At 38.2% G+C, this 13,771-nt stretch overlaps 1 protein-coding gene across 1 annotated transcript in view; it reads left to right on the forward strand.

The window, feature by feature from the left end:
* The window catches only part of COL28A1 (collagen type XXVIII alpha 1 chain), a 67,633-nt gene that overhangs the window by 39,763 nt on the left and 14,099 nt on the right, over positions 1-13,771 (forward strand). The window contains exons 26-28 of the mRNA XM_010399127.4: positions 3,718-3,789; positions 5,261-5,329; positions 11,340-11,408. Coding sequence (XP_010397429.1) covers positions 3,718-3,789; positions 5,261-5,329; positions 11,340-11,408 — 210 coding nt within the window. The remainder of the gene's footprint in view (positions 1-3,717; positions 3,790-5,260; positions 5,330-11,339; positions 11,409-13,771) is intronic.

The raw sequence follows: 13,771 nt of genomic DNA on the forward strand, positions 1-13,771 counted from the left end.
AGTCTGTAGCAGGCTTGCAGTGGTCACTTTTCTAGCCTTTAGTGGGTAAATGGCAAGATCAACATGCGAGTGAAAGACCAGAGACGAAACTGAGGATTCAGTGGTAACAAAAAGCTTGCAGATTTTACAAAAGTGAGAGAGTGAAAAATTCTCTTCTGTAGTACATATGAGTTGACATTAGGCTGCTTGAAGAATAAGGTAAGACCAAGGACCATCCTCTTACCAGTGGGCAATAGCTTAGAGGATAAGAATATAGATTAATTTACAAAGAATTAAATTTATGGGATTTTATCACTGTTGAACAGTGAATTGAACTTTTCAAGGAATGGTTCTCTCTGTTGTGTTTCTTGAGTAGCGATAGTAGCTCAGGATGACTGTTAGGTACATAAAGTTATGTCTGTGTTTTCTCCTTGTATAATGCATTACAGTTATCAGCATGGAATTTGGCTGGTATTTTATCACCAAATTACCAAAACCCTTTAGTAAGGTTTTTCCTTGGCTCCTTGAAATTGCCTTTCATTTAACTAATCAGAATAATAAGGCAGTATTAGAAAACTGTGGCACTCACCTTTCTACAGTTGAAGAGCAAACTGAAAAGCCCAGTCCCTGGAACTGTGCCCATGTCCACTACTGCAAAAACTGAATACATTTCCTTTGCAGCTTTCACCTCTTCCCCTCTAACACGCTTTATATCATATTGTACTTCTGTCAGTTGTGGTTCGGGTTGCAACTTTCAGACTTTTGCTGCTTGTGATAAGGGAATAGTTCAGGGAAAGATACCATTCTTGTGATCTTCTTTCCAGACTGAAACTGGGAACCTTCTTCAGAAACATCTTTTTTTTTTTTTCTTTCTTTCCTCTTTACCATGACTGCACATAAAATATTCCACTCAATTCCATTGCTTCACTTTGTGGAAATATAGACAATAGACCCAAATTCAGAAAACAAGTAGTTTATGTCTACCTAACACAATGTAGCTCAAAATATAGCCACTTAGTTCAATAGCTTTTGCATTATAGCATTTTAGGAATACCAATAATGCTTTACTCCTGGCTTGACACAATTCTACCAGTACACCTACCAGAGGATGCTGAATAGCACATTGAACCACACTCATTCAGTAGGTTTTATTTCTGATTTTTGAAAACTCTAAATTTCCTTTGTCTATAATCTAGAATATTGCTTCACTCTATTTTTCTTATAAAAAGAAGTGATGAACATGACTTAATTGTCCAGTCATATCCTTAATCAATTAGGTTTTTGATTATGACAACTGTTTTATTTTCTTTATAACAACCATGGATACAAGATTTATGTTTCTATACATTTTCTTTGTTTTGAAAGAGTGTAGAAGCAACTATCTTTATATTACTTCTTTGGAAAACTACTTTAGAACCTGCCCTGGAAAGGCTGGAAAAGCAGATTAATTCATTTAGCAGACTATCTGTGGCATCAGTGGCACTTGCCTTCTTGCTAGTGCACTGACTTAGAGCAAGTCACTGTGATTTTCTCTTCCAGACACCACAAAACTGTGGGAAGCAGTAATCACAGAATTGCTCCTGGGACATCTCTTGTGTGACTGTTAAAGCCCCAACAAAATAATCTGGACTAAAGAACTGTTTCTTATATAAGATTTTTCTGTAGATCTAAGTAGATTTATAGCATTTATAGCTATGCTATTAATAGGAAACCCAGGCAGTTGACAAAATCCCAATTCTCAGGGAAGAGAATGTGTTAACATGTATTTGATATTTACAGTGGTCTGCTAAGATTAAATGAAAACATCTGTTTGGCTGGTTTTTAGTGTACTGAGATTAGAAGTAAAAATAGATACGAACCTATGATCCATATTTTCCTTTCTTGTAAAATAAAAATGTTATTAAACATTTCTAAACACTTCTCAATTCATCCACACTTTCAGAACTATGGATCATAAGAATCAGGAAGAGGTGAAATTGACTTTCTATTATAAAGCTATTTATGATCTAGAAGCATTCTCATTATTAAATTTTTACAGAGGTGGATCAGAATTCCATCATTTGAAATTAGGAGGCATGAAGAGACATCTTCCAGAGCTGACACAGTTTGGTCAGGGTCTATTTAAAGTTTCTCAGTGAAACTGTCCCATTGGATTCAAGAGTAGATGCGATTCATACAGGAATGACCCACTATACAAAATTTACTTAAGCATAAGGCATGCTTGCATCCCTATCCAAATGTCATTTAAAGCAATTTCAGGGTTTCATCTTAACCAGAACATTGAGTCTACCTTGTCTTTCTACATTTACCTACCTGCTAGCCTAAACCTAGGATATATATCTTTAGGAGACCCAAAGCATCTCCTCCGTTTTTCTGGTAGGACCAAACTGGTTAATAAGAACTGATTATTTGTGTCTGTGGTAGAGACATTCATGGGACGGGAGATTTTGACCCAGCGTCTGTTTTTGTTGTATATCCAACTAGAGTACAAGATGATTTGTTTTCCAGACATGGATATTGTATTCAGACAGACCAGCTGCTGAGGTCTGAGCTGCTAACTGGACTCTCTTCTTGAAGGATTATATTATTGTAGAAATTTACAGGCACAATGCACAGTGAAACAGCTGTTTTCTGTTCCTTGTAGTTTTGTTTTTCTTGTTATTTCCTTTTACTGGAATAGACAGGGAAATATTTGTGTATTTGTATGCAATTATTCTTGAGGATATGTTATACCCATATACATTAACAAAACTCTGGGAGCTGTTGACAGCACTCTACAACACTCTTTTGTAGAATGTATCACATTTCTTGGTTCTGTGGGACTGAGTGAAGGGCGTGCAGTTCTCTGTGAACAGCCACGATATCCATACTGTGCCTGGGAGGGAGGTGGGTGTGTATCAATGAGGATTTCCGCTTGCCAGTGCTGTCATATGAGCATCTACAGTTCAAACCAACAGCGTACCTGAGAGATGCCTCAAAGCAATATGTTCTCTTTCTTGGTTCTGTGAACAGTCTGTTGCAAGCTCAGTTAATTTTCTCATAAAATGTCCGGAAAACTCTCACTGGAATGAGGAAAGAGGAAAAGTTTGCTGTTGGCGTCTCTTCTGGCCATGAAAGGAAGCATTGAGTTTTTGCAGATGCACAAATCTTTAGTGAGAGTCAGTGACAGGGTCAACAGGAGTCATTGTCTCTTGATAAGAAAGTATTTTAGGCTGATCTTTTTCTTATAACTGGTTGTATTTCTTTCTTTTCCTACTTTCCCTTGTAGAATGAAGTTTTACTTTACTGTATGAGAGAACCAATGTTATTACCTGGAAGTGCAAAATGTGCAACATGTAACTTAACACTGGCGTATTATATTTCAGTATTCTAAATTCAGTTCTCATTGCTCAAACTTACCCCCAAATTCATAAAAGTTTGTTCTTGAAAATAAATTTAACTTTCTGTTGCCTGAATTTAAAGTCAGTGTTCTGAAGGTTTCTCTCTGCAACTATAAATCTCGAAATTAACAATTTCCTAATAAAAATTCTTACTCTTCTAAAATCTTAATTAATTCAATTGAAACCACATTAAAAAAAATCACAGAATTTCCTGAACTTTGTGAACAAATTTCAGGAGCTGGTAACTGCTATTCTATATTAAGCATATTAAATAACTTCCTTACATATTTGTTAATATTCTTTACACTGTGATGGTCCAGGTAGTGGCATGATTTCTGACTTCCTAGTTTGTGTTTAGGGGGACCAAGGACCACCTGGACCACCTGGATCCCATGGAGCGAAAGGTGACAAAGGTGGCAGAGGTGAAGCTGTAAGTACAAATTTAATTTAACGTACTTTATGTTCAACAAAAAAACCAAAACAAAAATTACTATGTGATAACTCAATATTTAGTTGCTTAGATTTAGTTACTTAACTAAGTGCAGTTAATCATCCTTTAGCTAATTTAAATATTTCATGGATATTTTGAAGTCCTTTCCTGTCCTAGATACAGCACCGGTTGTACAAGCAGTTGGAACTGGATATAAATGGCTCTCATTTCATTGCCATGAAAGGGACACCGTGTAATTCCATAAAAATCGTTATGACTGCTCATACCTGTTTAAATATAATCACTGCTTTGAATTATTTTTCCTCCTTCCCTTTTCTTTACTCTTCTCTGATCAAGATTTCTAATACCACCTGCTTGACCAAATTTTGCAGTTTCAATTCCTTGAATTTTCAGCTGTTTTTCATACTGGGCAGTTAAATCCTCTTATTTGAAGATTTTCCACCTCTTGCTTTTCTGATGGTTGGTTTTAGAGGGAATTAATGCCTGAGTGTCCCAGCTGGCACATTCCATTACAAGGACATATCATCCTAAATTTCAGTCACCCAAAGCCACACAGACATGTTTGACCAGCCTCTCTCTTTTCCACTAGAAAGTGGAAATACTGATGCCATCCTTCAACCACCACATGTCAAACTTCCACTAGCACTATTTTCTTTATGTGTCTAATCCAGCTTTATTTCAAACTACAACCCTGCAAGCACTCCCAAATGCACTGAGGTGGGGGACCTGAGTGCTTCCAAATTCCTACTCAGCTCCAATTTCCTATCATTCAAACTGATGCTGAGAAGATCCTTTGGGATGAGAATTAGTTCATAAGGCATTCACTCCGGGTTCCTGGTGTAATGCCGTGTACCTGACACATTTCACATCATGTAACGTGCAAATGTTCTGTTGTACTGTCACGTGGTTAACATCTTTCCCCTGCCATTCCATGCCCATGAGCTGGAAAGACCAACTTAATAAACCACTGTCAGACATGGACAAGATTTATATGGCTAAGTAGGTAGCAGGATGGGTCAAAGCCATCTGCCCTATGAATGCTGAAAGGGAGCCTGGGAATGCCTCCAGCAGTATGAAAAGCAGCTGAAGGGGAGGATGAATTGAGCAGGGAGTTCAGGAGAACAAACTACCAAACACAAATACATGTTAGGATTACCTAATCCCCAAATTTAGGTAGGTTAGCTCTGGTATTTCAGTTGTCTAATGCTTGCAGCATATGAATCATGGAGCAATGTCTGCTTTCTCACTGCTTTCTCTGAGCTGAGAACGATGTTCTTAAGTCAAGAGTTGTACTTCTTCCACTAATCTGAGTCTTTTTAGGCTTCCACCTGGGACTGAGGATGGCTGTTGCTCAGTAAACATCAGAAATGTGAAGAAATTATTTTCTTTGTTGAAGAACAAAAGTACCTTGGGACAACTACTGACATGCTTTATTCCTCTGCTGTACCAGGGACCTCCAGGACCAGCAGGCCCTACAGGACCAGCAGGTCCAAGAGGCATGGGAGATGCTGGAGAAAAGGTACTTGTCCAATGGTAGACCAATGCATCTCACTTGTAAACAAGGTAGACAGACATCCTCCGAAAAATGCGTTAGATAAGAATGACAAATACATGACAAAATTCTTTTGTCCCACTTTTCATTTCTGTTAGAAGAAAAGCTTGCGATAGACTTTTGCGATGTGGCAGAAACTAGTTCTTGCTTTATCCTCAGACTTGATGCAGATCTGCAGGTTTTCCATACATCCAAAGACCCAGGATGTTTCTAGATGCTGGTGTTCCCATGTGGAAGTCAGAATCCAACACAAGCACAGTATTGCCTAATAATTATGCCCTTCCTTTCTCTGGCAGAAGTGTGAGGGATGTGGCCAAACAATGAGTTAGGGGTTACATGGAACTACTGAGATATCTTTTAAGTTCTCTTTTAAGAGAAGACTATAAAGCTTTATCTAAAATTAATATTTATTTAGAGGCAAAACTCACAAAAACCCTCAAACAAGCGAAAAACTGTTAAAGGGATTAGAAATACAACACTGAAACACTTCCAAGGCTTTTCATAAAACACAGAATAGTTAAGTCTTATGAAACTATAAGCAGTATGTAACTCACCTAAAAGTCACATTGTCATTTTTATATTATTAAAAGTCAGAAAAATAGACTTAAGACAAAAATAAACAACAAATTTCTTTAAAATATCCCAGAGTGGTTTTACTAATTATTTCCTCATTGCATATGTGAAACGAGAAGCAGGCAGCCTGTTGCAGGACAAAGCAAAAGAAATATTGCCCAAATAAGGTTTTTCCCAAACAGAAAGAACTTTCAACTTCAGTTCCCTGAAGAGCAGAATTCACATTTATATAAACTGCAATAGCCTCTCAAAAAAATCCACAATAAAGGAAAAATTGAAAGACATTCATTCTTGGAATGTCTTGACTTTAGAATTACCACAGAATGGTCCCAATGTCACTGGGATTTGGGAAACCTGGTTTTGTGCAACTATTCTGAATTACTGCCTATCAATACAAGGCATTTCACTTTAAGTAATGCAAGAACTAGAAGTAATTTCAATTATATTATTCAATATAATTTTTAAAAAATGCATATGGCTAAACTAATTAGATTTTTCTGTATGAGATTGTATCTTTCCAAATAGAAATACCAAGCTTGATATAATGTAGTCTTATTATACATATTTCTTGATACTACAGAAAAACATTAAAATCCTAGAATCTTGTATGAAATTATCAAGGTAGATATTGATAAAGATTTGACTTACAACTACAGGATGTCTAGGGGTATCATTATGTCTGAATTCTTCCTTGCTTCCTAATCCATAATTCTGGAAAGTAGTGTTTCCTAAAGAAAAGGAGTTAGAAAGTCACATTATCAAAAACTCCACACGGGAGTTTGAGGCTGGACTGGAGGTGTGCTGTTGATGTGGTTCTTCTAGCACTTTCTGTGCTTAGGTTTTCAGACCAAAGAGGGTTTGAGTGATTCCACAAGCCAGGAAATGGGTTTCCTTCAGATGAAGCCAAACTAGGTGATGTGATCTGCAGGGACTCTTAATGTTCTTCTACCCTGAGTGGGGGTCAGTCCATGGGAGCAGACTGGGCAGATCTCCTCACGCTGTAGGTGTAGCCACCAGGCTCCAAATTCGCTGCTGTTGCGCCTGCAGCTCTGTGTGTTGATGGACACATAGCACTAGGAGCTGCCTATCAACAGCTTCCTACTCATAATAATCATGGATAGATTCATGGCATAGGTTTGGAATGCACTGTATTCATGGGTTGGGAAGTGGCATCTTGTTCTAGGAGGAGCTGTATTACACGGAACCCTGCAGAGTAACACAACACAATTAGGGCAAATCATGCTTACACCAAATTTTGTATGAAAAGTTTTCATGGATCTACAGGTCTTATTTGTGTTACAGTGTGATATTGCCTACCAAACCTGCCTGCTCAGAGTAATGCTTATCTAACACTCTGTCAGGATAATAAAAAATTCAAGAGTTAAAAACACCTGGTAAAATATTTAATTTGTATTTTTTACTTTAAAATAGGTATGTTTCTTTTTGACGATGTCCCTAGATTGGTGTGTTAGCCATGTTGAGTGAAGTGTGTGTTGTTCTGTGCAGAGTGAGCAGCTGTAGCTTTTGCAGCATATGAGTGGGGCACCAACGCAAGCATTATCTAATGAGATATAACATCTCTGATTTACTTCTGTTTATTCACACCAGACATAGTATAGAGTGCATTGGAAAAAAAGGAACTAAATATATAAGCATCTCTTCTCATTCCCTGATTTTTTGCTTCTGTTTGCCCATACTACATTCTGATTTTTTAATCTTTGCATAACATCTTGGTAGCAAAGGTGCAACAAGGAAAAAGAATTCACTTGAATTGCAAGAATTCCTCCAGAACTTAGTTCATAAAATGGAAAATATTCTGGCTTTTTCCAATGAAATGTAAATGCATTGTCTACCTCTTACACATACCACAAAAAAAAAAAAAAAAAGAAGGTAAAAACAGTGACAATCTCTGAATCTCTGCATATAAAAAAAGAACATTTATTTGATTAAAGAGGCTCATAAATTTACATACTAGTTAATTTGAAATTCCTTTGAGGATCATTATATAGGAATGTTCCACTCATCTGAATCAAAGCTCTGTTCTCTGCTTTCAGAAATGGCTCACATATGTGCACACTGCTAGACAGGAATTTTATGTATCAGAGGTCAAATTCACACGAAAACAAAATTGGAACATGTGGGATGCATTCAGTCCTGGCAGAACCCTGTTTTCTGTAGCATTAAAACAGAAGCACATAATGTCAGAATATAATAAAAATTTGATTTAAAAGCACTGTTGCCAACTAGGAGATGAGTTACAGACATTCAAGAGCAAGAGCCCAGCACTAGAAATAAAGCAAGTAACTGGATAGCAGAAAGATTATTAAAATCCTCAGCACAGTGCACGAGCATTTGGGCTGGATCCAGTTGCAATATGAACAACTTTTGCAGCTTGGGCCTTGCCTATTTGAACTAAAATGTGGAAAGCAGAGATGTAATATCTTTTTTTTAAAATATGTTCTTCTTACAAATACTGTTATATCCATTAGCTCTCACTAAAGAGAGTATTGCAGTGTCTGCTGCATGTTTCAGTATCAAATACGTATGCTTCACAGTAAATGACATATATATTTGGAAATCCAATATTTACTTTTTAGTTGACCATTAGGTCATTTAATGTTTTTTTTTTCTTTAATAAAAGGTATAGAATAGACATTGGACTCCCACACTTTACAGTGTCTTGACTCAGCTCTTTATTTCTTTCTTCAGTGGTGTTTCTCTAGTTCAATGTTTTGCTGATGGTGACAAGCTTGTCTACAAGCACAATACAGGAAATAAATTAGACCTCATCAAAGAACAGTATTAATCATTTTTGAACTGAATTCCCTGAAGGACAGTTTAATATGACACCTTAGAAAAAGGAACTGCTCCACTTCACAACTCATAAAGCAAAATAAAAGTATTTTTCTTTAAGCCAAGAAATACAGAAGCTGTGAGGATTACTATAAAGCTCTACAGAAGAGCTTTTCAATGAGACATCTGGTATTAACTAAGCATGTGAGGCTAAAATTCAATCCTTCACCTGCAACGACCCTGTGGAAGACTGTGTTACCCGCGGGAGGAAGAGGCAGATGACTTCAGGTCACACTTTAGGCTCTTTCTGGTCAGGGCTGGTCTAAGAGCAGGTTGTAGGTATTCTGGATACTGGGCCATAAGGAATCATTTAGGTTCGATAACCTTCCATTCAGTTTCCATCACAGCAGCTCACAGGCTGTTTCACAGGCCACAGCATCCCAGGATCTCCTACAAAATACATTTTAATGCAATATCTGTATCTCTTAGCTCTGGCATCTCTGGCAGATTTCAGAGGGAGGCTTGGGCAGGGAAAGCTTTGGCTGCTCTGCACAACTTCTGTTCATGAAGAGTTGTCCTACAAACAGCATAAGATTGTATTGTGGTTGTGGGGACATTGAGGACAAATAAATATTCCTTTGATAATAGATGGTACTAGATAGGAAGATGGCCAATGCCTTGGCTCTTTGCATTGCAAGGAAGGTCTGATATAAAAGCCTTAGGTCATCTGAGGGAAAAATTTCCTCCTGACTGAACATGGCACTTAATTTAACCCAATCACCTTGACACAGCAATTTGAAGCTAAGAGCATCCAAGTACCATGCCTATGTCCTGCTCAAACTGGCCAGTCTCCAGTGCTTCGGATGAAACAGGAAATGAAATTCAAAAGCTAAATATTACATCAGGAAGGAGAGCATTGTAAGCTTGGTCTAAGCCTTAGCCTTTGGGATTAGGTTCCCACCTCTCCAAATCCCTCAAGCCTGAGCGTAGTTTGGGCCCTAGTACCTCTGCATAACTAGCACGTGTGTTGGGACTTAGCATGAGGGTATCATGGCCATGGATAAAAAACACAGATTGCGGTGATGTCGTTCTAGAGACTGAACCTTGGGAATTTCACCTAAAAGTAGTCACTATAATGATTACACACATTCCTCCCAGAGTGTAAAGAAAATCTGTAGAATATTCTGTTTGCTTTTTCCTTTTTAATCTGTTTGATATGTTGTTTCATTTCACCTACCACAACTCAAGTGACATCTGTGATTTGCAATTTATACTTGCACCTCTCTCCTAGAACGAATGCTCCCTCTGCAGGCACAGCCCTTTCTGCAGCTTTTCCAAGTGTAAAAATAAGTACAATTAAGAGGTTTTATAATGATTTCTTTTTAATTTTGTCAAGAAATACAATTTCTTCTGCTCTGTTATTAATATATGGTATGATCAATAGCTTCTCAGTGCATTTTTTTATTTTGCACTTGCCTACACAGGAATAGGTTTAGGGATATCAAGCTAAACCCAGTTCAGAATACTCTGCATCTCTAACTTATCGATTATAGACTTCTTTTTTTTTTTCAAGGAATGGATGGGTGTTTTCAAGTAATCTAGCGCTGAATGTGTGCCTATTCCCTCATTTGTACAATCACAGTCTGAGGAAAACAAAACTGTGCATTCCTCCTATCATTAATGTCCCCTGTCCCCCCATCTCCTTCACTGGGTTTGTCTGCAGCACGAGGGCCAGCACCAGGCTCTCTGTTACACTCATTTTCCCCTGACCAGACAGCAGCTGCCTTTTCTCTGCCTGGTTGTTAAGGGGTGAGTCCTCTCTGGGTTTTCTTCATCCTTCAGCAAAAGCATAAATTGAATGTCTCTCGATTACCCAACCTCCTACTACCACCAAATATGCTGGAAATTAATATGGTCAAGGCCCGTACATTTCTGATGAATTTGGCTGAAATCAACAGATGACTTCAAAATATACTGGAAGAAAAAAACAGAATCAACACACACAAGCAGAAGCACAGGCAGAGTATCACTTAATTTCCTTCAGAAATCAAGCTAAATGTATGTACATTAAGGCTTTTTTAAAAAACAGCTATTCTCTTTATTCTTCTATATTGATGCTATTGAAATTCATTTAGTTTTCATAAACGCCCAGATTTGGCAGTTCTGGAAATTAAATGTCTCTAGTGTCAGAACAAGCACAGTATCAGTAAAAGGTCATGGTCATGGTGCCACTAGTAAGCTCCCTGTCCATCCTGGTAAGCCCCTGCAAAATATGATGGGAAAATGGTGGTGTTTCCAAATGTATTCCTTTCTTTTTTTTTTTTTTTTTTTTTTGTAGCTCATAAGCCTGCAAAGTAGAGCCCTAACTCTGCTGGTGATTTTGATCACATGGACCTTTGCTTGGGAAATAAAGTTCTGCACCTAGACCTTAAATGATGCAGGTGCCTGTATTTTGGGCTCTTTTTTTTCATACCTATCTATAAAGCAGCTATTTACTTATGTAGCATTTGTTTGGCTTGTTTTTTAAACTGAGTAGTTTGACTGCTTCATAAGTGGATGAAGGATGTAACATTTACTAGGTGATGACTGACATTTCTGTGACTATTTTCAGGGAGACCATGGAAATCCAGGCCCTCCTGGGCCCCCGGGGCCACCAGGAGTGGGAACCATGGGTCCCAAGGTTGGTATGATGCCATGTTCAAGTTTTTGGGATCTTTTGTGGTGCTGGCTGCCAGACTCTGATCTCTCAGACACCAAGTGATCTTCATCAGTTATTGATTTACACTGGTGCAACTTCAGGATAAATCAAGCATATAAACATGGTCACTAACCATACACTTCTACCAACTGGATTAGGAAGAATACTAATGGGAAGAAAACTGCATTTGCAGCCAGACTTTATGAGGTCACATCTGGAGATTGAACAGAGCTATCAGGATGGTAAATTAAATGAAATATTTCTTCTGGTTGTATCTATCCTGTTTACAAGATATTCTTTTGTGCTGGAAGATACATTAAATGTGAATTTTATGTTTGAAATTTTTGCTCAATCAGATTAAATCCAATTAATTTCGTTAGTAAAACCATTAGGAAAGAAATACAAAAACAAAAAGTTAATTCTATAAGCAACCAGTATGCAACGTGGGCAATTTTTTCTCCCTGCACTGGAGTGATTTGTAATCTAAAAAAGACATACTGATAAGAAAAGGCATTCAGTACTTGCCTGGATTTCGTTATTACAGGTTTATCCATCAATTATTTTTACAGAGGCAATGAGGACAAACATTGTGTATATTTCTCCACTTCTGTTTCATTTAAACATAGACAGACCTTTGTAACTTTTTGCATAAGAGCAGAGAGTACAGAACCCTCCACTGCCATTTTGTATAAACTAGCATCTGAATGAAGAAGCGTTGCTATCACCAACTCCAGGTATGCAATAAGCAAAGAGTGTGAATACCTTTTCAGGATGTGTCTGATTTTACCTTGCTTTCTGAAAGCTGCAGCAATTTCAGTACCTTAGTAAATCATACTGACATAGCCTGTTTCAAGTTTGGACTGTCAAAATCCTACAAATGTGTGACCCTATGTACTCTTTGCACGAAGCCTTTGAGACTGAAAAATATGTTATCTGTGGAGAAACAGTATTTTGTTTTCAAGGGTGAGGATATGTATGTAGTCACTCTCCTATGAGGAAAGGCTGAGACAACTGGGATTGTTCAGCCTGGCACAGAGAAGGCTTCATGGTTGAGATGACCTACCCTTTTTCAGTGTGTAAAGACCAGCAGTCCTTGGTTATTATCAACAATTCTTGTCTGTTATTACCACCAATCCCTGGCTGTCTCCACAGCCATAGGTGTTTGAGACATACAGTTACCTGCTTACCTTCTGGGAATCGAGCGCTGAAAGGGCTCTCACTTTGGACTGCTGTTTATAGGGTTGCAAGAGAGTAGACTTTAGTCATAGTGATTTTCCATCCTGGCCACAATTTGAGTCTGTAACTTTCTTTGAAGGTTCAGTAACAAAAATATTCCGCTTGGGTTGTTATTCAGTCAAGAAAGATAAAGTTTCCAAGCCTGTTTGTTAAAAAACAGGAGGTCATTAGATGCCTGTTAGTTCCTGGGAACAGACAGTGTTTTTGATAAGCTCAGGAGGGGCTTAGTCCAAGTGCAGTTCGTCAAGGCTGAGGTCTAATGAGCATTTCTTACATCCTAGTGCAGCCTGGGGCAGGGAGAGGCACTGCCACAATCCACCCTGGAACTAAACTTCTTTGGGCCTCTACAGGGGTCACTTAATTGCAGCCTTCCAGTACCAGAAGGGAGCCTGCAAGAAAGACAGAGATGGACTAGGCATGTAGTGACAGGACAGGGGGGAATGGCTTCACACTGAAAGAGGGTGGGTTTAGATTCAATGTTAGGAAGAAATTCTTTAGTGTGAGGGTGGTGAGGCACTGGAACAGTTGCCCAGAGGAGCTGTGGATGCCCCAACCTGAACTTGACAAAAACTTTTATGAAGCTTGATCAAATTTTGAAAACTTTGTCAACTAAAAATAAAGAAAAAAAAAAAAGAAAATCAATAATTTAGTTTTGATGTAATCAAAAGGATATACTTCACTTTGTCACTTTGAAATGTTAGATTAGCCTGCCTGCAAAGCACAAGGGCTCTACCTGATTTTGACTGTATTGATACAAATCAGCATGTGCTGCTTTGGCTTTACTCTATTCCCCTCCCACTTATGATTTTCTGAATGACTGATGCTCCTAGAGACTATGGCACCACAGGGGCTTGGCATATGCCCATGGTGCCCAAGAACTAACATGCCTGTCAGACTTACTTACACTAGGTTTTATTGCTCTGGTCCTTTGTGTCTCTGCTGTTGTGCCTCCCTTTGGTGGAGTGATTGCACAAAGCTGTTCTGTAAACAGGGTTTCTGTTGTCTTCTGTGTGGGGAAAAATTAGGAAAATATCACACTGTGTTATGAGTAAATTTTATTCAGTAATTATTTCCAGATTAATTGTTCCTTTGCTTTCCTAAGAATTTGC

This window comes from Corvus cornix, chromosome 2, assembly GCF_000738735.6.
Source record: "Corvus cornix cornix isolate S_Up_H32 chromosome 2, ASM73873v5, whole genome shotgun sequence".
Taxonomy (NCBI): Eukaryota; Metazoa; Chordata; class Aves; order Passeriformes; family Corvidae; genus Corvus; species Corvus cornix.